General features: G+C 42.3%; 1 protein-coding gene and 1 long non-coding RNA gene across 2 annotated transcripts; one reads left to right on the top strand and one right to left on the bottom strand.

Annotated features, from left to right (window-relative positions):
- Nucleotides 1-4,068: 4,068 nt before the first annotated feature.
- TKT (transketolase) lies at nucleotides 4,069-26,199 on the top strand. The gene is made up of 14 exons (XM_069027668.1): nucleotides 4,069-4,323; nucleotides 9,069-9,186; nucleotides 10,425-10,538; nucleotides 11,198-11,295; nucleotides 12,929-13,120; nucleotides 13,928-14,046; nucleotides 14,956-15,149; nucleotides 15,676-15,840; nucleotides 16,452-16,608; nucleotides 21,060-21,190; nucleotides 22,235-22,318; nucleotides 22,487-22,580; nucleotides 24,195-24,317; nucleotides 25,906-26,199. The coding sequence occupies exons 1-14, from the start codon at nucleotides 4,217-4,219 to the stop codon at nucleotides 26,091-26,093; spliced, it is 1,884 nt and encodes a 627-aa protein (XP_068883769.1). The 5' UTR covers nucleotides 4,069-4,216; the 3' UTR covers nucleotides 26,094-26,199.
- LOC138117401 (uncharacterized) lies at nucleotides 11,251-23,919 on the bottom strand. Its single transcript, XR_011154633.1, has 3 exons — nucleotides 23,891-23,919; nucleotides 17,320-17,697; nucleotides 11,251-11,333 (listed from the first exon to the last, which is right to left on the bottom strand). It is a non-coding gene; the product is annotated as an uncharacterized lncRNA (long non-coding RNA).
- Nucleotides 26,200-26,357: the final 158 nt, after the last annotated feature.

The following is a 26,357-nucleotide window of genomic DNA, read 5'->3' as shown; positions in this document are numbered from 1 at the left end:
GATTGCTGTTGCCAGTACACTTGGGAGACAGTTTTTGAGGGAGCCATCCTTCCAAGGCAGATTCAAGAGCACATCTTCACTGTAATCACAGAGACTTGACCACAGGCCTTATTCTTCAGCCAAAGAATGGAAACAGCCTGGGCCAACAAAGGCAAAAAGCAAGGCTGTGATCTGGCAAGTTTATGTTTAAAAGAACTGTGAGAGGAAACAAAGGACATTGACAAAGGAGAGGGGAGGGACTGAACTCTATTTCAGTTGACTGTCATCTCACTTTGCCACTACCAATGATTTATGCAGAGAAGAACAGTAAGAGCCTGGCAATGCTGTCCTCTTAATCACACTGTAGACAGAAAAGAGGGAGTAAATTAATCTGTTCGAAGCAAAAAATTAGTGTAGAAATTACTTCACTGTTTTCATGATACCTGCTTCCATTTTGTTATTTTTCTCCTGTTTGTAAATACTACCAGCCATCCAGAAAGATGACATAGCCATATCTCTAAAATATGCTTTTTGTTTTCTGATGCAAATGTATTTAGGAAGTTTTTTGAAATGTTTTCTGCAGCTGAAATTGGGTACACAACCATGTTTTCTTAATGTATCTTTGGTCAATAAAAAATACTGTGGAGTTTGGCATCATAAACATGATTTCACTTACACTTGGCCTCATTTGAAGAATTTATTTTATGCACCTCTTCTAAACCACAGATTAGGGAAGACCAAATTATCCTGCCTAACCTCACTCAACTGACATGGATAACTCCGTGTCAGTGACATGATGGTTGAGCCAAATGTCTGTCTAAAGAACAGTGTTTAAACAGCAGGGGTGATAGGAAAATTGTCATTTCCTTCCCTAGCACAGTGAGTATTTTAACAACTGCTCTCAAATCAGTGAGCATGGTACAGAGCTCAAGCTAGTAAACGCTGCTGTGCTGCTAAAAGGGTTCTGTGGCTTCAACTACATCGGCAGGTTGGAGATTCCAGTAGAGCAGGTCTATAGAGCACATGAGAAAGTGCTGAGGACTCCCCATCTGCATTATAAGGGAGTCTGAATTCTGCTCCAGACTAGCTCTTGTCTGTCCTGTTGGACTGAATACTCATTAGCAGCTGGGATGTATTAGCTGCTTTCTCAGACTGAATCTTCTGTTTCATCTTTATTTGAAAGAAATCCAGTTCCTGAGCTCTGGGACTGCTCAGCAGAGAAAGCCAGAGCACAATGAGCAAGGAACAATCAGGAAATTTGATCCAGAATGGTGGCTCAAGCTGCTTTAGTCTTACCTTCTGACCATATGGCTGCAGACAGAATCAAGTGTGCTGTTGCCTTGAGAAGGGCTGACAGGTTGTGGAAAGGATGGACAGAGAAGAGGAAAAGTTGTGCAACGTGCTCAGAGAAGTTGGTAACCCTCACTCTACAAGATTAGTCTGATTTTAGGCCTATTTGAGGCAACGGCACAACCAGATCTCAAGCAAGATATTTGCTGGTGTGTAGCATATACAAAGTTCAGTTAAGGATCTTTTACAGGGAACTTAGGTTTGAATATACTCTTACCTCACCAATAGTTTGGGTAGATTTTATAGTTTAAAATCTGCAAAGGAAGAGACAAAATCAGTATTTCTCATAGATGTTACTTGTAACTCTTAAGATCTTTCATACTCCCCTACTGACAATATTCCTTTGGCATCAGAGCTCCAGGAGGACAAAACAAGTCCATATCCTGTTGAGCCAAAGTGGATTTAAACAGGAATACTGTGGGGAAACTGCTGTTGAGAATTGCTGTTGGTTGTCTCCACCATGTCTGGCAGCCCTGTTTTTGTTTCCTCAGCTAGGATCTCTTTGGTATGATTTCCTGCACAAGTAGCTAATTTCTAGCTACCATGTGTTATTTAATTTCCAAGCTGCTTAGACATGGAGGGTTACAAGGTGTACAATGTGTCTTTCTGTGCCCTGAGAGGAAACCTGCACAATGATCCTAAAAAATGCATTAATGCCCTCATTTCTTGGCCTTTTGCTCGGCCACTGAAAGCTCTTGGCATTATAGCCCATATCTTCAGTGTTCCTAAATTTAAACCAAGGCTTATGTGATTCTCATCAGGCTCTTTCATATCCCAATTTTATTGTCCATATCACTTTAAAGTGTATTACTGAAATGAAATGATTTGGGTAACTGGTTCTGCAGAAAAAAAGGTAGTTGGCCTACCCTACCCAATTATTTGGAGGTCGAATATAGATTAGAGCAGACCAAATGGCAGTTGCAGCAGTTAACCTTTGTATGGTGCTCTCCAGAACAACCTCTGCACTTTGCTACTGTCAAGTCTGGTTGTTTGGCTCTGTTTTATCCTTCCTGGCCTATTTCCAGTCTAGTTTTTTCTTCTGAAGATTTTTATTAAAAGGATTTTCAAGAAGAAAACTGGTGAAACACTTTAAGAAAGCTGTTAGGCTAAGGGAGTCTGCTTTTATTTCTTCTAATAAATTGGTTAGTTTATGGAAAAAAGTTTTATGTTACTTTGCTAAGAGTTTCAGATGTTATTTCCTACTGGCAGTTTGCCAAGTGAGCACGGCTGAATGCTCTGTACATGGAGGCGGTTTCTTTTGTTCCTGAAACCCAGAGTCTGCAGACCCTTGAAGATGAAGGTGTAGGTTTTTTAATGTGACTGGTTCAGTGACTTCTGGAAGTAGATGATGATAGCATTAGTTCACTATATGTAACTATGATATTTTTAAATCAATTCCATACAGTTTCTAGGACAAACTACCAGTGGACAGAACACTGAAATATAGGAGTGCAGTGCAAGAATACCAGGTTTCATGAGCGAGATCTGAAGTATTTTAGAATCATAGAATCATCAAGGTTGGAAGATACCTTTAAGATCATCACCTCCAACCTTCAACCAAGCACTACTCTTTTTTTTGGTCACTGTTGTCTGATTAACCTATTTTTTTGTTTCTGGATTGTGACTTCTAGTGCTGTTTGAGCTTTCTAGAACAAATATGAAATATTTTACTTGCCTAGTTAAGTCTGTAGCTTTAATGTCATGGTGTTCAGAATTGCTAGAGAAAATGTATTGGCTGATTGATGGCTGGTGAAGTCAATATTTTATGCAAAAGTCTCTGTATTCATCACATTTTTAAACATATATTATGAAAATATGAATTATTTCCTGACAGAAAGCCACATGGGGCAAGTCTGCTACTCTTTCTCCTGATTGTGTGGAAGAACAAGGTTCCTGTTAAGCTGTGGGGTACTGTGACATTCTTTTAGACAGGAACAGGCTGGAGTGGAGACCCTCAGCAACAGCTTTATGGAGCAGGGGTTGAATCAAAATGTCGAGGGAGGTGATCCTGCCCCTCTACTCAGCCCTAGTGAGGCACACCTGGAGTTCTCTATCCAGTTCTGGGCTCCTCAGTACAAGACAAGGAGCAGCTGGAGAGGTCCAGTGGAGGCCACAAAGATGAGGGGTCTGGAGCATCTCTTCTGAGGAGAGACTGTGGGAGCTGGGCCTGTTTATTCTGGAGAAGACTGAGGGGATCTCATTAATGCATATAAACATCTCAAACACAGGTTCCAAGAGGATGGTGCCAGATTCTTTTCAATGGTGCCCAGCAACAGGACAGGACCAATGGCTAAAACTAAAACACGAAAATCCACCTCAACATGAGAGAGAACTTCTTTACGGGGGGGCGAAGCACTGGAACAACTGCCCAGGGAAGGCGTGGACTCCCCCTCTCTTCAGACATTCCAAACCCACCTGGACTCGTTCCTGTGTCACCTGGGTGACCCTGCCCTGGCAGGGGGGTTGGACTGGGTGATCTCCAGAGTTCCTTTCCAGCCCTAACACTTCTGTGATTCCCTGAGCGGCGGTAAGAGAGGAGCGCGGGTCGCTCGCCCTCAGCGCCGCCTCCCCGCGCACGGCCGCGCGCGACGGAAATGGCGCCCGCGGGAGGAGCCGGGGCCGCCGCGGGGCCCCCGCAGCGCCCAGAGCGGCCCCGGCCCGGCCCGGCCCGCCCCGCCCGCGGGCGGGAGGGAAGGCGGAGGGGGGAGGTGGCCGCTCCACTCTCCGCCCCCTCGCTCCTCTCCCCGCCCCCGCGCTTCTCTCTGCGCCCCCGCGCTCGGCCCGGGTGAGCCGCGTTGCCGCAGCCCTTGCCGAGCCCAGCTCAAACCCAGGTTCAGCCGTCGCCGCCCGAGCCCCGCAGCCGCCGCGGCCCTCCCGCGTCGCCCACATGGAGGATTACCACAAACCCGACCAGCAGACGCTGCAGGCGCTGAAGGACACGGCCAACCGGCTCCGCATCAACTCCATCAAGGCCACGACCGCGGCCGGCTCCGGGTGAGTAAGGGAGGCGGGCGGGCAACGCCCTGGGGCGCACACCGGAGCCGCGCTCCCGCATCCCGGGGCTGCATCGGGCCTCGGGATGGTGCTGCGAGGGGCCGCGCCGGGCTCCCGCTTCCCGAAGATGCTTCGGTGCCCCGGGGGCAGAGCCCCCGGTCCCGCGGTCCGCTTCCCGCCCGCGGTGCGGGGATGCTGCGGGCCCGGCCGTGCCGCCCGCGGGAGCGCTGGGGCGGCGTGCGCGGGGATGGGGAGCGGGCAGGGCTGATCCGCCCGAAGCCCCGGCACCGCCGGAGCTGATGGATGCGGAGGCGGCACGTGTGGAAATGGCGGCCGGGGGCTCCGTGGACAGAGCCCGCCCGGGCTGGGCCGCGTCGGTCGCCGGTGCCGGCGGGTGTTGTGACTGGGAGAGAGGCCGGGAATGCTAAGTTGGTGCAGGACTGGAAACCAAAGAATTTGTGCCCGAGGCGCAAGCGGCTTCTTTTTCATTGCGTGCCCGTCAGTTGGAACTAATTCTGCACAGAATTTCAAGTGAGCCCAAGTGGGATTATCTGTGCAATGCCCGCGGTCTCCAATGGCCAGTTTATTCAGGCCTCTGGACAGGATTTAGTGTGGGCTCTGATGTGTGCAGATTCCAGGGTTATCCTTTCTTTGATCGTGCTTTACCTATGGAAAAAAATCTCTGCAAACAATCCGCTTTTAGTCATGTAAAATTAAAGCCACTTTTTCTGCTTGAATAATATATGAATGCTTCCATATAAAGTGCTGGCTCTTTTTTTACATATATCCCATCTTGTTGCAATTTCCTCCTTTGGACCTCTTTGAAACTAGCTGCAGTGTTTAAAAAAAAAATCTGAAGGAATCGCTTGGATGCTGAGGTTTGTGTGAAGGAGGGTGGTGTGTAAAATATTATAAAGCTTCTTTGAATTGCCTTACAGTCTCCACCCTGTGCCTGGCATGAGCTGCCTCACATGGCTCTCGAAGCTGAACTTTACTCGTTCCGTTTGCAGACAGCAAATGAAAGCGCTGCTGTGGTTCTTCCTGTGAAATGGGGTGTTGGACGCGGGAAACCTCTCAGCAAGTCAGAGCAGTACTTTTTTACAAATCTGTGTCTTGTTGGGTCCAGTCTGGAGAGAGAAGTGTGGGATACCCAACAATTGTCCTTTTAGTTTTTGATCTGTTTCAGAGCTACAGTGTACAGTATTACACAAGTCTGTGTGGAAATGAAAAATTGTGCTTTGTAGAGCTTGGGCTTCTGTGTTCAGCTTCCAGTACGTATTTTAAGCAGGCCACAGGGATGTATGGTATCAGTTGTCTAATCAACAGATAAAATTATTTCTGTTTTGTCTGATGTGCTGTTGAAGAGTAAGGATCACACTCCAGCCTCTGTTTCTCTTCCGCGATCCATGAAATTCACCAGTAAAACCATTCTCACCATACTGATGAAGAGACAGCAAAAACAGTTTTATTCAAGCTTTTTATTCCCTGGTTCATGTTTGCTACAATACTGAGTCCTTCTTGCACAAAGGCATTTCATTAATCCCTCTGGTTTATTCTGCCATTGGAGCTGTGTAGTCTGAAATTATTACACAACCTGATAACAAGCAGATTATGAAAGATGGGCTCTTGAGGGAAGATACTGTTGACAAGTAATATATTTTCTTAATAAGATTTGGTTGTCAAGATGGTGGTGTGGTAACGTGCCCAAAAGACATTCAGTCTGTTGTGGAGTTAGGCAAAGCATGGACATTTCTAAAGCAGCCGTGCATTATGAATATGTTTTCCAAAAACTGAGACAATGTACTTTGTTTAAATTGTTGGTGTGCACTGAGCATGGGAAAAGATGTTCGAATGCAAGTTAAGTTTAAATAGAAGCTTAGTTAATTCAAAAAGTGAATTGTCATGATGGCTTTGATTTGTTAAGGAAATGCATGTTTGTTAAAGGTGTAGTTTGTAAAAATGGAAGGAAATACTTGCAATAAAAGCACTTCAGAGAAAACGGGACCTGCCTACTACTTTCAAGGAAGTAATTTCTGTGGCATGTATTGCAACACAAGTGGTGGTGTGGTAAATATGACACACCAGTTCTTGCAGTCTTTACTTGTTTTACCTTTTGTTAAAGGAAGTACAGCCTTTGCCTGGACAAGAGCTAAGTCAGTCTAATCCTGAAGTTGCTCAAACACATCACTTTGAGTACTTCACCAGCTGGAGTGGAAAAATTCAGTGAACTGGAAAAAAATTTGTGTTCAAAATTACTTAGGTGGGCAAAAAATTCTATTAAGTTAGTTGTAAAGATTGAACATACTTGCTTTGGGGTGTGGAAGACTTTTTCTTTTAGATAAGTAGTGCACACATTTCCATTGAAATGAGTAGAGTGTCTCCTGTAGCTGATGATAAATTTCTGCAGTTTTGAAACAGTGCCTTGGCTTCCTAGAGCAGGATAGATACATTCTTAAAAGTGGAAGTTGCAAGAGTTTCTTAAGAGGCAGTTAAGTTTCATAATGTGTGGTGTGATCACTTGTTGCAGGTTATTTTTATTTCTTTTTTTTTTTTGGTTTGACTCAGTGTTCCATTTTAGCTTTCTACCACTATCCTTTCTAGTTGAAATGTGTGGACACATGTAGATGGAACAAATATCAATTGATGCAGAGTAATAAAAAAACCCCACAAAACTAATTTGGAGTAATCATTTTACCCTGGCTTTATGTGGATCCAGGATTTTGGTGTTCTAGGGTACTTTGGTTTGGTTTCCTACTGAAGGACTGTATTTCAAAGTTAAGGCTTTTTTGTTATTTCTGTTAGTAGAAATTCATTTAATTAGCCTGCAGTTTTAACAAGATTTTTTTCCCCCAATTTTCAGGTAATTTATTAAATTTTTCTACTTTTTTTTATTTCTACACGCTACCATTTTAGGTGGTTTAAAACTTTTTTAATCAAGACCAGGAGTTCATAGAAGTATGGCTAAGTATAAAGTTAATAAAATTAAAGGAATGAAAGCTTTAAACAAGCATGTAAGGCTTATTGATTAACTCAAATACATAAATATTTACTAATATGTTTGAACCATGGTTTAAAGCTAATTCTCTTGGTTCCCTGTGTGTGAGTACTTACTAAGGGATGGACACTAACCATAATTTGTATTTTGCTAGTGTTTTGCATGTTTTTATTCTCTTATTACAGTTATGTTGGGGATGTTGGGTGGGAAGGTTTATTGCTATCAAAAGAAAATATTCTGATGAAAGTTCTAGTGAAAGTGTTGTCTAATCCTAACATGCATGGTAAATGTACATGTGGGAAACAAAAGTGACACTTTCATAGTCAGTTTGTCCTGTTCTACAAGTAGGATCAACTATTTTAAGAATATCCTGCTAAAGAGGAAAAGTAAATGTTGGTAGAAGAGAAAGTGAGATGAAGCTGCATTTTCAACCTTCTTACTGTTCATCATTTGCTCTCCTGTACTTCCGTAGCAACGGCTGATGTCAAAAATGATGCTGTTTACACCAGTAAAATGTGAAAAATGCTATTTTCCACACTCAATAAAGGTTTTTAAAGGGGTTTTTACCCCTTTTAAGCTTTATGGCAAGTTAAAAGCCAAGGCTGGTACTCCCAAGTGGTCAGGTAGTGCCACCCCTTCCAGCTGCATAAGAATTACAGTGATCATTACATAAATTACAGTAATGTAGATAAATAAAAGTAATTCTGTGCCCTTCTATTGCACTTCAGATGAAATATGTACCTTGACGTGGAATATCTCCATATTTGCCACTTGCAAATACCCTCTTCACATAAGTTTATATTCACTTACTGGTACTTTATGGCACAGTTGCCTCTGAAATGGGCCTGTGTATTCCTAACGCAAGTTATGGTTAAAGTATGAATTCGTGCTGCTGTTGAAGAATGTTCTGAATGTTATCCCAGATTGTTCAATGGGAAAGGCTATCCCAGATACTTCAAAATGTTTGATAAACCAACTCATACAATATTTCAAACTCATAAAGATGTAAATGTAGAAAATGTTGGTTCCTCTCTTAGCCAAAGATTAAGCAATTTAGTATTTTACAACGTGTATCTGGGTGTTTAGTGGAGACAGTAAATTTCCATATCCAGTTTCAGTAGAAGATGAAAACAAGAATTGCATTATTTAATGTCCTCTTTAGAAATCAGAATTATTATTCTGTCAGTTCTAATGTGGTACAGTGAAATGGTTCCTAAATTATACAATTATAAATGTTCCAGAACTTTCTGCAGAAGTTAATCTTGCATTACCAATTCCTGCATGTGCATCAGAGCCTGAACAAGTCCTGATGCTTTTCATTCCTCCACTCAGCGAGTGGCTCCAGTACTGTGGAAAGCTGTCCTTGTTTCCTCTGCATTGGTGTGAATTTCTGCTGCCAGATAAATCAGTGGAGTCTGATTTCAGGCCCAGACACAGGTCCTTGTGCTTCAGTCACCCCTTCAGGTGGTGATCCTTGGCATGGAGAAGAAGGGAGAGCTCCAAAAGATAAGTCCTTGAGCTATGTCAGCAGGGTCTAGATTGAACATCCACTTCAACTAGATCAGAGGCTCCCCTTGTCTCAAAGTACAACTGATTGGCACTGGGGAACACCACAGGGGTGGGGTATCAGACACTTCAGACTTGTGTGGTTTAATGCTGAGGAGTTGGGGTCTGATAAAGTGATATTTTAAAGATACAGTCCTGAGCAAACTATAACACAATGGTAATCTTGGGTCTTCTTGACTTGTAGCCACCCTACATCATGTTGCAGTGCAGCAGAGATTATGTCTGTGCTGTTTTTCCATACCATGAGGTACAAAGTGCAAGACCCCAGAAATGCCAGCAACGACCGGTTTGTTCTTTCAAAGGTAAATAAATAATTACTGTTCTGCTGTCCTGTTGCAGTCTGTAGCAAAGAGCTGTCTGTCTGTAGATTAAATTGTCTTCTTGACTTGTGCTTACTTACATCTGCATAGAAGTCTGTTGGAAATACTTGGGAGCCTGGAATTTGTCTGCTTCAGAAAGACAAAAGCTGGCTGAAATAAGTTGTAGCATAACTTAAAAACAGTTTAAAAGGGTCTGTATAATGTGTCCTGATAAGTCTTAACTTCATTATGTTAAGTTGTTCTAATGTTAAATAATAAATGTTACTATATTGTCTATAAAATCGATCAGGTCTGTTTTATTTTGGCATAACCAATTTTCTAATGAGGCAGTTGCAGTTGGCTCTTGTGCTCTCTTGTTAAATGCAGCCCTGCTGTTCTGCCTGCAGCCACATCACAGTGGGCACTAATTCCTGCCAGGTTCTCAGGGAGCATTACATGAAACAGGGCAGGTTAGTGAGTAGCTTGTAGTTCGCATTCCTACTGTGCCAGTATGATATTAAAGTCAGTGCTACTTCTGAAGCCACTGTGGGTCAGAAAACACTTCAAGCCCAGTCTGTGCTGGCTGTTAGCGTTTCTGTCCCCTTTTACATAGTGCCTTTGTAAATCATCCATCTTGGAGGCAGAATTCCTCAAGTGGTGGCTCACAGTAGTGCTGTGTAGCCCACGGTGAATGTCCTTGTGCTGGATGTAACTGCTGCCATTTCTGGTGGCCATTCTGAAAGAAGGAATTGAGGGAGAAGCAAGCAGTTGATGCTGAGGTGGTGAAGCACTGAGACAGTCACTTCCTCATATTTGCTTTAGCTCTCTAATTAATCAGGGTTTCTGTCCAGAGTTGCTAAATGGCTTCAAACCTCTGCATGCTCTTGACTCCTGATCACTCCAGGGGTGGAAGACGACTGCTCCACAAAGGTCTGAGTGTACAAAACTTAAAACTTTGCCTGTTTTCACTCATTGCATTCAATCTTGAGTACATTTGTATTGAAGGAAGTTCTAGTGGGATAACACCGCTCATCCTGCTGGGGTGCTCTAAGCAGGGGTGTGGAGAGCTTGGAAACAAGCATCAGTGTGGATGTGTACATTGTAAAACTGTTTAATAACTCTGTGCCTTCCTAATGCACACAAGAACCTGATTTCAAGGTTTGTCAGCTTTGTAGAGTTTTGTCTTGATACTTGGGATTTGTGAAACTTGCTCTTTGTTTAAAATATCTGTTTCTCTCTAGGGTCACGCAGCACCAATTTTATATTCTGTTTGGGCAGAGGCTGGCTTTCTACAAGAAGCTGAATTACTGAACTTGAGGAAAATTGATTCTGTTCTAGAAGGACACCCAGTGCCAGTGAGTGCTCATAATCTTTGATACAAAATTATGTTTTGTGTGAAACAATAAGTGCATGTATTTCACAGCAATTTTGGTTGCCAGCTGTACAGTACAGGAAAGATAGAGGCTTCTTTATGAAGTCTAAAGAAAGGTGATGGCATTCATGGCTTCACAACTGAAATTTAACTGTGTTTGAACAATCATGTAAAAATTACCTTTATTGTTGTAGTAAAGTTCCCCTACAGTCCTGCATGGCAATGTTTTCCATTTTAAAAATGTTTATATAAAGTTCCATCCAGGTTTCACTTGTCTTTTAAGCAGCTTTGAGGTATTTCAAGAGTTTATATCCAGTTTGGTCGCTTCATTGGTCTTTCCATTCCCAGCCAGTTGTTTCAATTGATTCTTTTTTACACAAAATCATCAATTCTTAACTGTTGCCATCTGAAGCATAGCTGAGAAATTCCATTCCCTCTCAGAGAGCCCAGTTAGCTTGTGACAGTCATCATGAAGGTACCTGCATTGCAGGGAAATCAGAGGTTCAAGGCAAGGTTTAGAGGGACTTGCACATTGTTATGGCTGAGAAGCTGCATTTGATGTATGTTGAACCATCTTCTAACACTGGAAATTACTTCCTCTGTTTCTTAACTGTAAAGTAATTGTTGTCTTTTTATTCTCAGAGACAAGCATTCACTGATGTGGCTACTGGATCCCTTGGGCAGGGTCTTGGTGCTGCTTGTGGAATGGCATACACTGGCAAATTCTTTGACAGAGCCAGGTAATTCCATCTTCATATTTCGTGATTGTAGGCATTCACTGGGAAAATTTTGTTAAAATAAATTAGATAGATAGATCATACATACATAGATAAGACAGATTCTCCTTTATTCTATTCTCCATTCGCAAATCTAATTTCAGATTCAGGTTTAAAATGATAATTACAAAGCTGTTACCAGTGAAACTACCAAGGGTTTAAAGATTAGCGACAATTAGTGTCTTTCTTTTGTAACCTGACAGCATTGCAAGCTGATGTTCCTGAGCAGAGAAGACAGTGAGTTGTTGGAGGAGCCTCTAACTTCCAGAGAGTAACTGATACCCATTTTGAGACTGGATGTGTCCCTTTAGAAGGAAAGTGCAAGCTGGAGATGTCTGTTCAAAGTCAGATGACAAATAATGGAGAACGTTGGATAAGGAGCTGTTATGGTCAATAATAGTATAATTGAATCATAAAGTAGGGCTCCAAAATGATATCAGAAAGGCACTCGACTCCACAGAGACAAAAATGACTGCTCCTGCCATTTGTTTTGTGCACAAGAAAAGAAGATGTCTAAAGGCAAATCTGTATGAGGAGGAAAATAGCCTGATGCAGTTGATATATTTTATTTGACAGTTCTAGTACATTTGAGCATAGGCTGCCCAGTTAATGTGTCCTACACTTCACTAGCTTGAAATCATTTCTGTGAAAGATGACTTGCTGATTTTAATTGAGTTTAGCAGATGCTACGTGTGGAAAAAATCTAACCAGTGCTTACATGACAAAAGGAAAAGGTGGTCTTGCGTGCAGCACTGGGGAGCAGCTTCAGTGCAAGGAGTTCACATTTAGCTGAAGGCAGGTGGGAATCAGACCAAAAGTCTGTTATAGCTTCATTTTGAGTAAAAAAAAAAAATCACTGACAGCCATCTCGATTATTTTGTTTTAAAAGTATGTATTTGAAGGCTAGTTTACTATTCTTTTTTTAATTTTAGTGGGTAATAAATATTTACAAAGTTTTGTTATCCAGAAAAAGAGTGGTAGTAAAAGACAAATGCTGTGGCTGAATTTGGTAGAGATGAGGCAGTACTCCTGCTCACTGAGTTCTACCTAAATAAAAGGCTTAGTGGTTGGAGGAATAGTCTACAAAGTCATAGCATGTTGGTTATCTTTTTCCTGAACTCTGAATTTGTTATGCAGCATGCTTTAATCCATTGCTGAGCTCATCCACAATTTAGAGTTTCCTGAAATAATTCCTGTTGGTTGTCCTCCCAGAGGGTGTATGGGAGGAAGGAGGTAGCAGAGGTAACTGTCCCTGCATTGTTCAGGATCTTGCTGAGTCACAGTGACAGTGTTCAATGGGCTTGTTCCATCAAGCCTTGCAATGAGAGGCTTAAGACTTGATTTTTTAGAGACAAAGGTTTGGAAAGGAGTGCAGTATTTCTCATCTTATTTTTCTAACATGTAACAGCTCAGAACTATTTTAATTTGATTTGTCTAAGGTTACGTAACTTTAGCTGAGGTGAATGCAGTGAACAATGGGAATTGAGTTTGGGATAGAAAAATGAAGTGAATTCTTACTATGAATTATTGGAGGAGTTTTGATTTAGTAGTGCTTACACATCAAACCTAATTTATTTTCATTTTTAATTTCTTTTAGCTATCGAGTGTACTGTCTGCTTGGAGATGGAGAGTTATCTGAAGGCTCTGTTTGGGAGGCAATGGCCTTTGCTGGCTTTTACAAGCTTGATAATCTTGTTGCTATATTTGATATTAATCGTCTTGGACAAAGTGACCCTGCTCCTCTGCAGCATCACGTTGAAATCTACCAGAAACGCTGCGAGGCCTTTGGGTATGTGAGTGGGAGAAGTTCAGGATAATCTCTCATTTGAAAATGTATGTTTATTTGCTTCTCAGAATTGTTCAAAGGAGCTTTCAGCTCTAAAGGATTCCATCATCAAGGAGGATGGTCTATCATAATGCCTGACATTGGTCGACTTTATAGCTGCAGCAGGAATATTAAAAGTGGCAGAATTTGTTGGTTTTGAGGAAAAATAAGGACTGCTTGCTCAGATAAATCTGTTAGGGGCCTTAAAACTGTTTTTATCACATTAAATTCAGATTTATAACTGTGACCACATGTCCTATCATAGCAAGTAGATGAGAAAAAAACAGCATGGAGAGCATTACTTGTAAGAGAATTCTTTGTGTATTGGCTTTCATTTAGTTTCATATTTCTATGGAGATGCAAAGTCTATGCCAAAAAATTGTCAGATACAATAGAAACTAAATTATGCCAGAGTGTTTGGGGTTTTTTTAATCAACATCTGTTGTCAGTTTTCATCTTATTTCTAGATGTTTGATTTGCTCTTGTGATTAAAAATGGCCATTATGTCTGAAGAAATGTAGCTATCTGTGGGCTGTGAATTTTGCTCATAGCTGTTGATCCCCCTGTGACTCATTTTGCATTATAAAAAAGCGGCTGTGCTATTTTTTATGGTCTCAAATAAATGCTAGTTCGTGTTTCTGGCATACTTTGGGTCTCTTAAAAAGACACTGCTCTGGAATGAAGTTAGTATTTGTTATTGTTATTGCTGACTACCAGAGAGTGTCACATGCTAAAACCCTTTAGAAACAGTTGATCTGTTTGTGTTCTTAGCTGGCATGCCATCATCGTGGATGGACACAGTGTGGAGGAGCTTTGCAAAGCCTTTGGCCAGGCCAAACATCAGCCAACAGCCATCATTGCAAAGACTTTTAAAGGCAAAGGCATATCAGGTAATAAAACAATGATTGCTTTGCATATGCATGTGGGTGTGATGAGTACCCAGTGCTGCAGTAAAGGTACCTGCACATCTGAGGAATAGCATGCAGAAGGTCTTTCAACTTCTCTACCTCTCAGCAGCATCATTGCTGAGAAAATTGGTTTGGTCCTATCAAGTGAGATGTGTGCCAGCTCTGGAGTGTTGTGTCCGTGGGGTGGGATGGAATAAATGCACACTCAGCGTGTCAAGGGTTGCTGTGATTCCCTTTAGCTACAGCTTTTAGCAGCACTCTGTGAGCTTGCCTTTCTGACCAGATAAATATTAATAACAGCAGTGAATATCTTCATCCCTTTTCATTGAGTAAGCAAGCAAAGTTCATTATTTGCAGTGACTTAGGGAAAAGCAGTGTGTCAGCCAGAGAGGTGATTTGGCTGTTAGTGCCGGGTGCACAGGTTAAGAGTCATCAGAAGCTATTAAAATAAAGCTGTAAAACATCAAGTCTTGTTTGAGTTGGACACCTTGGTTAACTGTGGTTTCAAACTTAACTGAGTTTGTTTAAATAGGCCTAACTGTTGAAATTTCATGGGAGGTGTTCACACTGATTTACTGGTTGCTTCCTGCTATACTTAGGGACCAGGTCTGTTAGGTGCCAATTTACAAATAATTTCAGTAGAAAATGCTGGGATTTTGTCACAAGTTTGGAATATATGTCATTTGATTATGTAAATTTCCTCCTATTTGTTTAAATGTGTTTGTCGTAATGCAGTTGAATACCACTGTAATTGTTCAAGTAATTTGTTCCTTAGAAGATAATACTAGACTGTCATACTCTGTTGCACTTTTATCTGGGTAAAATCTGCAGCTAAAAACCTAAATTGTTTTTATACTTTTCTTACTTGTAATGGTTTTTTGAAATACACAGGTGTTGAAGATAAGGAAAGCTGGCATGGAAAGCCCCTTCCAAAAAATATGGCTGAACAAGTCATTCAGGAAATAGATGACAGGATCCAAAACAAGAAAAAGCTTTCTCCAGCCCTTCCAGAAGAAGATGCACCTATAGTAAATATTAGAAACATTAAGATGCCATCTCCACCAACTTATAAAGTGGGAGAAAAGGTATTCCCTTCTTTTCCACTGTTTGTCAGATATTTCAAAGTGTAAGACTGTTTAACTGGATGGCAGGTGTGTTATCCCTTGCCACAATTTCAACTACCCACCTATTCTCAGTAGGCAAACACCTGTTTCTGTGGTGTGACACAGACAATCAACTTGCTGGGTATTGAAAGAGTATATAAATACATTAAAATATGAAGATTCAAATCGTTCTTCATTCATGCTCATTATCAATTTTCTAAACTACTTTATGTGCATTTGAAATTGAAGAAACTCCTTGAGGTTCAGTAAATTTCCATGATTGGAAAGCAAGGTTTAAACATCTCCTAGCAAGATTGATGGGGAGTTGCCAGTTTCAGCACAGATGTATTTTCTAATGCTTCATTGTGGGCTTGTTTACTGTTCTGTGTGTCACCGTTCTCGTATGTACTTTTGATACTGCTATCATTTGAAAACAATAAAATAGGAAGAGAAAAAAGCCTCTAGAAGCAGCAAGTTACAGCAGCCCTGGTGTGTTTCCCTTTTGCAGTGGGCCACCCGCAAAGCTTACGGGGTTGCGCTTGCAAAACTGGGCCACGCTAACGATCGAGTGATTGCTCTGGATGGCGACACAAAGAACTCCACCTTCTCAGAGCTCTTCAAGAAGGAACATCCCAGTCGATACATCGAGTGCTACATTGCTGAGCAGAACATGGTAACTGCTCCCTTGGTTCATTGAAAGATCAGTATATATATTCAGTGTGAGTCCCCTTAGAATGCGGGGTCTAATTGTTTTCAAATAAATGTATGAGGTAATTGTAGCAATAACCAATTTAGAAACCTTGTTTTAATTTCCATTTTGCTAAAGAAGGGCTCTTTTAGTAAATATCAGTCCAAATAACACAGGTAAATCCATTCCCTCTTAGTAATGATGATTTTTGTTTGCGGGAGATAGCAAGACCATGTCCGTTGGACTGAGAATGTAAGCCTTTGATCCAGGAGAAGAAAGAGGGGGATAAGCCTTAAAAATCTGTGAATGGCTGCTTGAAGTAGATAAAGAAAAGAAGCTGCCAGTAAGAATAACAGTAACAGCTGGCAGTTGCAGGAAGGAGCAGAGGAGATGCAGGAGGATAGACACTGGGAGGCTGAGTTGCCTCCTTCCCTTTCTGGGAACACCAGCAATTAGAAGCAGGACTAAACAGAGATTTTTAATCTGCGTTGAGAGCTTCTTGCTAAATTTTTAGGGCAAGAAGTCCCACAGATGGTGTCCTGGAAACAACTGATAAATGAGGAATTCACTGTTCTTGTCCAATGTCTCTCTTTCAGGTGAGCATTGCAGTTGGTTGTGCCACTCGTGACAGGACCGTTCCTTTTGCCAGCACCTTTGCCACCTTCTTCTCACGGTCATTTGACCAGATCCGCATGGCTGCCATCTCCGAGAGCAACATCAACCTCTGTGGCTCTCACTGCGGGGTTTCCATCGGTAAGGGCACCCACACCCTCCTAGCAACAGTCCCCATCCGTTTAGTGATAAGTGTCTAGCAGTCAAATGGATCCTGCTCTGTGGAGGAAAGCTTTATCAGAGCTGGGGTGGTGTAACAGTGGCAGCATCAATAGGACGAAGTTGTATTTGCAAATCCACTTTTGTGGGACACATTGTCACATTTAGAAAGCATGGGAAAAATTTCAAGCTGTCATCTGCTTTTTTTTCCTCTTTGACCTGATGAAAATAGGACTTTTCCCTACAAGCTTTTCTACTGTACAAGTGAAGACTGATATAAAGGGATTGGACTGAAACTGAGGAGTTTAGGTTCCATTTCATCTTTGCAGCTGATGTCTTCTGTTCTTCTATGGAGAGAATAGTCATGTGCTTACTGTACCTTTGTTTCCCAGTCTCTAAAGTGAGAAACTAATGATACTGTTCTTGCACAGATGCTCTTGTCTATCAATCTCAAAAACACTTTAGACATCACACATTTGAAATAACTACTTCAACTTATCCCAGTATTTTTCACTACTGAAATTGTTGATAGGGTGATTAAAAAAATCCAAAACCACTCAAGTACTGATGAAACAGAAACTGTGAAGCCATTACATAATTCAGAACATTGAATCATAGAAAGGGGACCTTAAAGGTCATCTCGTTCCAACATCTCCCACTAGACCAGGTTGCTCAAAGTCAGGCAGGACTTACCCTTAGTTGTCTTGGATCACCTCCCTGTCCTCCATGTGCCTTAGTACAGCTTCTAGGAGAATCTGTTCCAGGATCTTCCCAGGCACAGGGTGGTAGTTGGTAGTTCCCAGGATCCTCTCTTTTCCCCTTTTTAAAACTGGGTGCAGTGTTTCCCTTTTTCCAGTCACCAGGGGCTCCACCTGGTACTGCTGTGACTTTTCATGGAGAGTGTCTTGGCAGCTACATCAGCCAATTCCCTTGGGACTCTGGGATGCATCTCATCAGCTCCCATAGACTCTTGTATGTTGAGGTTCCTCAGGAGCTGCCAAGCCTGATCTGTTGTGGTTTAATCCCAGCTGGCAACCACGTACCTCCCAGCCACTCACACACTCCCTGTCCCTGCAGTGGGATTGGGAAGAGAATCAGAAAAAAACCTGTGAGTTTAAAATGGTTTAATAAATGAAACAAAGTAAAACATACTACTACTAATAATAATTGTAGTTATAAAAATAAACCCCAAAAAACAAGCACAATACAATTTCTCATCACCCACTGACCAATGCCCAGCCTGTCCCTGAGCTGTGGTCAGCCCCTTCAGCCAACTCCCCCCAGTTCATATGCTGAGCATGGCATTCTGTGGTATGGAATGTCCCTGTGGCCAGCTTGGGTCAGCTGTCTGGGCCATGGTCTCTCCCAGCTTTTTGTCCATCTCCTCACTGGCAGAGCATGAGGACACTGAAAAGTCCTTGATTTAGGATAACACCACACAGCAACAACCAAAACATCAGTGTGTTATCAACAGCATTTTCATCCTAAATCCAAAACACACCACTGTACCAGCTAAGAAAAAAATGAACTATCCCAGACAAACCCAGGATATCTTACTGCAGAAGGAACTTTGTTCCCCCATGCCCTGTCCTGCAGTCCATCCACCTGAGAGGTGTGGGAAAAGGGTTTGCCAGGGGAGAGAAAGGCAGCTGAGCCAGCACATCTCAGAACAACTGGCTGAGGGCCCTCACCAGCAGAGCCTTCTCTGGTCTTGGCTTCCCACCATAACTGTTTGGAATACGTCAGATCGTGTTGGGGTTGGCTTTGGTTTGAAGGAAGAAGAGAATTTTATTTTTTATTTGAAATGCGTAGACATGACCCATGAAAACAGGAACAGACTTGCATACCAAGAAGGAAAATGCAAGTAGACATTCATGCTTGAAAAACTAGTAGGTATTTCTAGGGAAAGCAGAAGAGAAGGAGAGCTGACAGGGGTAGTAAATTAAGGCTCTCTGCATACATCAATTTTTCAGTTTAATAGTTCTGGCTGGCAGTAAGTCTTGGAGTAGAGTTGGATTTTTTTTTTTTCCATTTAAAACAAAATAGTTAATTTGACCTGTAATATTGCTAAAGATTTAAAGATGCTTCATAAACATGTGTGATCTCATCCCAAACCTCAAAGTGAACTTGTAGCAGTATGGTTTTCTGGAGCAGAGACTGTATATAGTGTGTATCAGATTATGCCTTTTGTATGTAATTAAGGGAAGGATTCTATTACAAGCCTCTTTTCTTACTAAAATCAGTCCTTCCACCTTCAGACTTTTAGCAAGCAGGGTGTTGGTGCAAAAGCCAATTGGATTTGGTCTTTGCTCATTTAAGAAGGTGGAACTCCTTTGGGTTACCTGAATTGTCTCCTAGAACTACACTTCCAAGTTTCAAATTTCAGCACATGAAATGTTCTGCTGGGAGCTGTGACTGTGAAGTGCAGACTTGGATTTATAAAGTTGTTTGAGGTACAAATCTCATTCAAGCCTTAACTTGGTTTTCAAAAAAGAATTTCAACCCAAAGTTTTGCAACTTATATAAAGAGCTATAAAGAAAAGTATTCAGAGAAATCCTTTAGCAGTTAAAAAATTCAATTTTAAATGAAAGGGTATGAATGAAGTGTACTTCCTATTAGAACTTTGGGCCTGCATGGAATTCCAAATCTGCATGGAATTCAGAATCCAATCTGGATCTGTGGTGAAAATTGAAGTTTTATGTATGCAGTTCTAGGTAGACCTGGGCTTCTGCTGCACTGAAATTTGAACCCTTTAAATTTATGAGAAATAGCTTTCACAATGACCTTCTGAACTTGTACTAAGTTCACTCCTAGACCAATAGCTGCTGATGGACCAAAACATTAAATAAGTTTTAACATCATAGGAGAATAAGGGAAAAATCTGTATTTTTCAAACTGAACATATAGGAAAAGAAATCGTAGTTTACAGGTGTCAAAAATATAAATATCAATTGTTTAGACTGTTTTATATCCTGGACATTTGCTACTGTTCATATTAAGCACTTATTTTATTAAACTTTAAATGTAGGTTTTGCAGATGTAATTGGGAATTATACTCTCATTTGATCTGTGGTACTCCAAAACCATATAAATTGGGATTTTCATAAAGACTTGGGGCCAGACTCAACTTGGTGCTAGTCTGTAGGTTACTTTTAATTGAATTGAGGAGCTTTGAATACTGGTGGTATTGGCACCATTGTAGCAAAAGCAGGACAAGCATGAGTAACTCTCCACCTTGGGTAAGATTTAGATTCAGGTTTTTTAAATTATCACCTGATAATTTTATTCTTCATAATTTCACTTTTCTTCTATGTCTTCATTGTGTGGGTGCATTTTAGGAAAGGAAAATTCCCACTGGGGATCCCTCTCATTCAGAGTGCAGCCATTTAGAAACTGTGATGTTGAGAGGGTTTTTCCATGTCATCACTGAGAGCTGAGACACTTCCTCTTCCTGGTCGGTGCTTACTTTATTCGTAATGTGCAGTGGCAGAGTTCAATGACTTATTTCTTTAACATGTTTAAAGTTCTTCGGAATTTTGTGCTGCTCTTAGGAAAATATTCTCCTCCTTCCTCGCGAACTCGTCCTTCTTGAATAACAGGTAGCGGGTGCATGTGGGAAGGCTCTTTGCCCTGCTGCTGCAGGCTGTGACATGACTGGATTCAGAGCTCTGTGCATGGTTGGTTTGGAACAGTGCCATTCCCAAAGCTCCGTTACATAAGGTCACTGGGGGCGGGGGGTGTTGTGGTGGTTGTTTCTTTAACCATGGAAAATCATGGCATCCAGCACGTGTCCTGGCGAACGATTCTTTCTCATAGAGCTGCAGTTTATGCCATGAGGCACTTGAGTTGTTAAATTAACAACACAGATGCCCTACTGCTCCTTAAAAGACCTTTTTACAGTATTAAAAAATACATACATACCCTTCATTTAATCTTGAAATCAGCCTAAGAATTTGAGAGTAGTTGCACCAATTGCACTCTCCATTTCTCATGGGACACATGCAATTCTCCTTTCACATTTCCAGCAGTTTATGTCTGTAGGAATGCTTATTGACAAGTATAAATTTTGCCTCAGCACATGTAAATCTGAAGATGCTCAAAAATCTTGTGACCCACTTTCTGTACCCTTCCTATTTGGTTGTATTCCTTTTGTGTTGTTTTATTGTTATACTTTATTTCCTATTTTTTCTTTTTAATCCCAGTTTTCTTTCTTTTTAGTCTCTTTCTATCCTTATTTACTGTTTAGATGGTTCCAAGTTTAAGGAGAAGATGATTCTTTTCTCAAGCAGGTAGTCTTGCATGTTGTGTGTGTGCCTGATTTTATCCTTTTCTCCTTTTTTTTTGCCTGGTTTACATTGAACCTCACTTCTATATTGAGTGATTGTCAAAAATGTGCACTTGCTCTTTTGTAACCCTGCTTTAATTCTTTCAGGTGAGGATGGGCCATCTCAAATGGGACTGGAGGATCTGTGCATGTTCCGGGCTATTCCCAGTTCCACTGTGTTTTACCCCAGTGATGCTGTAGCCACTGAAAAAGCAGTGGAAATAGCTGCCAACACCAAGGTTTGCATCACAGTATTTCTGAGCCAGAGAATAATTCTGTCTTTTGTACTACTCTTGTTGCTTCTGGCATGTTTCTTGCATGTCTCTACCCACGTAAATTCTTCCGGAGGCTCCAGCGTGGCAGTGGGATATTTTCTTTGCAAGGAAAGGTTACAGACATTCCATCCAGGCTATTGCAGAATGAACAGTCTAGAATGCTGTGGGTCAGATTTGGGGAGATGTAAATGATTACACACCAAATGCAGTTTGAATCTATATTGAGTAACTCCCTTCGGCCTTTAGTAAATTTAAAATTGCTCTCCTAGTACATTATCTCTGGGGTCAGACTTGAAGCTGGATATGGAAAGATAAATTTATATTGAGGATTTTGATCATCTCCTTGATTGATACTTCTATTGGCTGCCATAGGAGTTTTTTTTGATAAAGGAGCAAATTATCTGAAAAATTTCAATCTTGCCACTACAGGTTTTCCATTAGGGAGTGTGGAAATTTGGTGTGTAACAAATGGGATGAGTGGTTTATGGAAAAAAAGATGGGAGATGGAGAAAGGAGTGTGAAGAAGAGATTAAAGTACAAGTTTGCTGCTTCTTCTGGAAGGGCATCTGAACTTTAACTGATAGAAAGCATTTTTCCTTGCTTTCAGCCCAGCATTTCTTCTCTAATTTAAAATTGACAGAGTAAAGTAGCATATACATGGTACAGTTCTAAGAGTCTAATTAACTCAAGTAGGATTCTCCATTTCCCCAAGAGAACAAAAGAGAAATAAATATCTTGGAATCAGAAAGGAAATTAGAAGTTATCAGTGTGCTTTAAGAGGAGGTGAAGTGTTTTGTACTGTTTGAAGCAACCAGCTGCTACAAAGGACTAATGGAAATTGGTGGGACAGAGAGAGCTTACTTGTAAGAACCAGAGGTAACATAGAAGAGTGAGCATCAGACAAATAGAAAAAGTCATTTTGATGGGGTTTTTTTTGTAGGTTTTATCAACTAGAATGTCAACACTTTTCTGTTTTCCTAACTTCTAAAATGTTTACTTTGGAAACAGGGCATTTGTTTCATCAGAACTAGTCGTCCTGAAAATGCTGTCATTTACAACAACAATGAGGACTTCCATATTGGACAGGCAAAGGTAAATAAATAGAATCAGAAAAAAACCACAGTGTTCCTTTTGGAAACGCCCTTTTCCCTCTAAAGCATTGCAATGCCAAAGATTTGATCTTTTCATTAAAATCTCTAGAAATGTAAAAAAACCCAGTAAGATTTAGTGTTAAAAACACATGGAGATTTTTTCTTGCAGGTGGTTTTGAAGAGTAAGGATGACCAAGTGACTGTGATTGGAGCAGGAGTCACTCTGCATGAAGCACTGGCTGCAGCAGAGCAGCTGAGAAAAGGTGGGGCTTTTTTCCTTTTTATAATTTAACACAGAAAAAAAAAAAAAAAAACAAACAATACCAGTCAGCCTAACTGCTGACCCTTTGTACTGGTAAACATTAATTACACTGTTCAGACAGCTAGTCAGTCACCTGTTAGCTGATACAGTACAACACAGTGTGCAGCTGCCAGTCTTGCCTAAAGGAGGAGGTTTTAGTTGGCTTAGCAGCATTAGTGGCCATGAAAATTGTCAAACAGATCAGATCAAGGTCTCCTTAGAACTGCTGATCTGTGATAGTGCCCTGTGGGCAGAGGCTTGGGGACCCTGTGTGAGAAGCAGGAGTGGCAGCTGGTCTGGGTGGGCCAGGTACAGCACAATCGGCTGCGAACAGGCTGGGGCCAGGTCCCAAACCGCAGCTCGTCACCTGTGTACCCGTGGGCACCTGGCCCTGGGCTGGGCTCATTGATAACCTGGGTTCCTTTGAATGTAGCAGCTCTGAACTAGCCTGGAAGGGGCACAAATCTGTGGCAGTACTCAAGTCACTGACATATCACAGCAATGCTAATCCTTCAGTGAAATAAAGGAACCATCAAAAACCCATCTGTGAGTCAGGGGCCTCTGCCGAGGAAGAGATTACAAATAGCAGGAGGTAATACAGTAATGGTGCCTGTGGCTTATGGGGAGCTTTGTGTGCAGTATCTGGGTGGACTGATACTTTGTCATGACCTTGAGTCACCAAGCTTAGGACATTTTGAAAGTTGTATTTTCAGAACCATTGTTATTTTTCTACATTTACCGTGCTTTACAGTGCTCTGCTGATCTTGAAGTCTGAGTAATCACCTCTGGAGAGATAATCCCATAGTGCAGAGGCAGCACTAATAATTTGGGTCTAATACCCAAAATATATTGGCCACTAAAGAGCCTTCAGTCACAAAACTGTGACAATAGGGCCTCTTCATGTGTAGGAGTCAGCCCAGTGTTCAGCCAGCCAGGGTCAGAGACAACCTCACATAATTGCTATTCTTTATAAACAATTGCCATTTGTGTGTAGCTTTAATGAGCCATCTGGGCCTGCCTTACGAGGGCAGGGCAGATTCTGGGTGTGGTGCCAACCAACCTTAAGGGTGCCCCAGTGGGGCCGGGGAGTTCAGACAGGCACACCTGAGATGTGACAGCCTGCAGTGAAGAATTCAGAATGCCTACAGACCGAAGAATCAGGTGGAAATTGTACTTGGCTTGACAGTAAAGTTAAAATAAAGGTCCAGGAAAAAAATTACAATTGACAGTCTGAATAAGGAGGATTTTCTGGGGACTGAATTCTGCTCTTACCTGGGGAAAGCCAGTTACATGACTTTTTGTGCTCCTGGTAACCTTGAGTCCCTCATCCAAGCTTCCTCCATCATGTCTGTGAATGAATGGATATCACTGTTCCACAAGGTGCACGGAGAAAGAATACATAGAAAAATTAGGCTTGGCTGGGTTCTGTGGTAGATGAGCCATAGGTGCATGAACCTGGGAGTTCATGTGGGCAGTTCTCATAATGGTCTAGGAGATCACAGCCATTGCCCATACCACTGGCATTGTCTTGCATGTTGCAATTCATTGTTGCAAATAATTTCATTTATTTATGCAGAAAAAATCTACATCCGTGTGATTGATCCCTTCACTATAAAGCCCCTGGATAAGAAGACAATACTTGAAAGTGCAAGAGCAACCAAGGGCAGGATTATCACTGTTGAGGACCACTACCATGAAGGTAAGTGGGGTCTGGGAGGTCACAGCCCTCAGAGGCTGGAAGCTCCCAGTTTCTGACCTGACAGAGGAGTACGGGACCTGATACTGTCATCCCATTAAAGCAAAAGAGACATTTCAGCCTTTTTTGGTGCTGTGAGGATTATAAAGTGACACTGAGGGTTGAAAGGTTCCTGAGATGTAAGGGGTAATTAGGGCTGCCTTTCTGATTAACTTGGCTTTGTGTGCCCTTTGTGCACTTGGTCCAAGTAAAGTCTGGATTCATTTGTGCCCAGTGAAATTGTAATTCCTGCTGTGCTGCAGGGGTTCTGCACAGTGCTCTCTGAATGGCTGTACAGCAGCTGCTCTGCAGGTGTGAAATTGCAAGAGAGACCATTGCTGTGCGTCCAAAAGCTTGGCTCCAGGTTGCTTGAAATCAGATGGTTTGGGCAGTTTCTGTAGGTTTTCCACAGTTACTCTGAGATAAATTCCTCCCTTTTTCTTCTCCACCATCATAGATACCTACTAACAGAAATTAGTAACTACAGTTATGAGAATATTATCCTAATTTAAGGTGAGTATCACTCTCGCCAGGTACCTGAAGTGAGCTGGTTCTACCATGAGTGCTGGATACACCATGCTTTTGTCCCAGACTATGGATGGTGATAGATCACTGAACCTCATCATTTTCCGGCTTAGTGTTCAGCTCTGGACAAGTATTTTACTGCAGGTTTGCAAGATGGCAGTCTTAACTGTGAGGTGCTGAACAGGGGCTTTGTGCTGGCACAGTGCTCTGTGGTGCAGGCAGGGCAGGTGTCCGTGCATCACAACCCTGAGTGCATTGCAGGCCCCATCACTCATCTCACCAGCTGCATCCACAGAGGTGCGTCTGGCTGGAGGCTCAGTTTGGTTAAATCCCACCATGCCTGGAGCTGTGGGCAGCCCTGTGATCCTGGATACACTCTGGCTGAAGGATAACACTAAAGTGCCTCTTCTACTAGGTCTCACAGCACATGCTTTTGACACAAGTCCTGGCTTTTTCTTCCCTGGTACTTCTGCTTCCAGTGTCTCTCCTGCCTCCATGCAGTTTCCATTGCATCCTTTGTCCCTGTGACTGACAGTGAGTCAGAGCAGAGCTCTGAGCAAAGGTTGTGAATACATTACATAACCCAGAGAGGTGCCCAGTGGCACGTACAGGCACTGTGAAAAGATGGAACTCTGGAGTGCTGCTGAGATTGGTTGGAATTTCAGCATGTTAAGTACACTTGTAAGTGCTCTTCAGTCTAAGTGTATTTTTAAACCTGGTTCCTGGTGGCTGATGCTGAGGTGATGAGAGCTTGCTGACAGTCCTGCGCCCTTGAGAGGCAGGTGCGTCCTGCTGCTGATGGCTGAGTACCTAAGAAACGGCAGCCTGCTCGTCCTCAGAGTGCCTTTGCTACAGGGACGTTCTCATTTCACAGTTGGCCCACTCAGACACGTGTGATTGGTGTTTTCCTAAGCCTGGGAATGGAGGCTGGAACTTGCAGGGCCCTTTGCTCAGACACACACACACCCAGTGTGGCCGTTCCCTGCTCGGACACTCGATCAGTGCCGTGTTTGCCCTCTCTCCGCAGGTGGCATGGGCGAGGCCGTGTGTGCCGCTGTCGTGGGCGAGCCCGGCGTCACCGTCACTCGCCTGGCTGTGTCCCACGTGCCCCGCAGCGGGAAGCCAGCTGAGCTGCTGAGGATGTTTGGCATTGACAAGGATGCCATCATGCAGGCGGTGAGGGCGGCCGTGTCCAAATCCAGGAACGCGGAGTAGCTCGAAGCATCTCGTGCTGTGTAACGAAGAGCTGCGTTGGGAGAGGTTAAGGCAGGCAAAGGTGCTTTATGTAGAGAGTTCTAATAAAAATACCAGCTTAAAAAAACCTTATGGGGCTTAACCTCTTCTTTTCTCTGTGGGGTTTGGTGTAATGGGATAATACCTGAATGTTTTGAGTCCCTCCTCTCTGCATTGCCCCCAGCCATTTAAAACCAAAGGCACGGAGGAAGTACCCAATGTGCTGGATGATGCTGAAGTGGGACA

The sequence above is a fragment of the Aphelocoma coerulescens genome, chromosome 12, assembly GCF_041296385.1.
Source record: "Aphelocoma coerulescens isolate FSJ_1873_10779 chromosome 12, UR_Acoe_1.0, whole genome shotgun sequence".
Classification (NCBI taxonomy): domain Eukaryota; kingdom Metazoa; phylum Chordata; class Aves; order Passeriformes; family Corvidae; genus Aphelocoma; species Aphelocoma coerulescens.
Note: the sequence above shows the minus strand (reverse complement) of the source record. Positions and strands in the feature narration are given on the sequence as shown.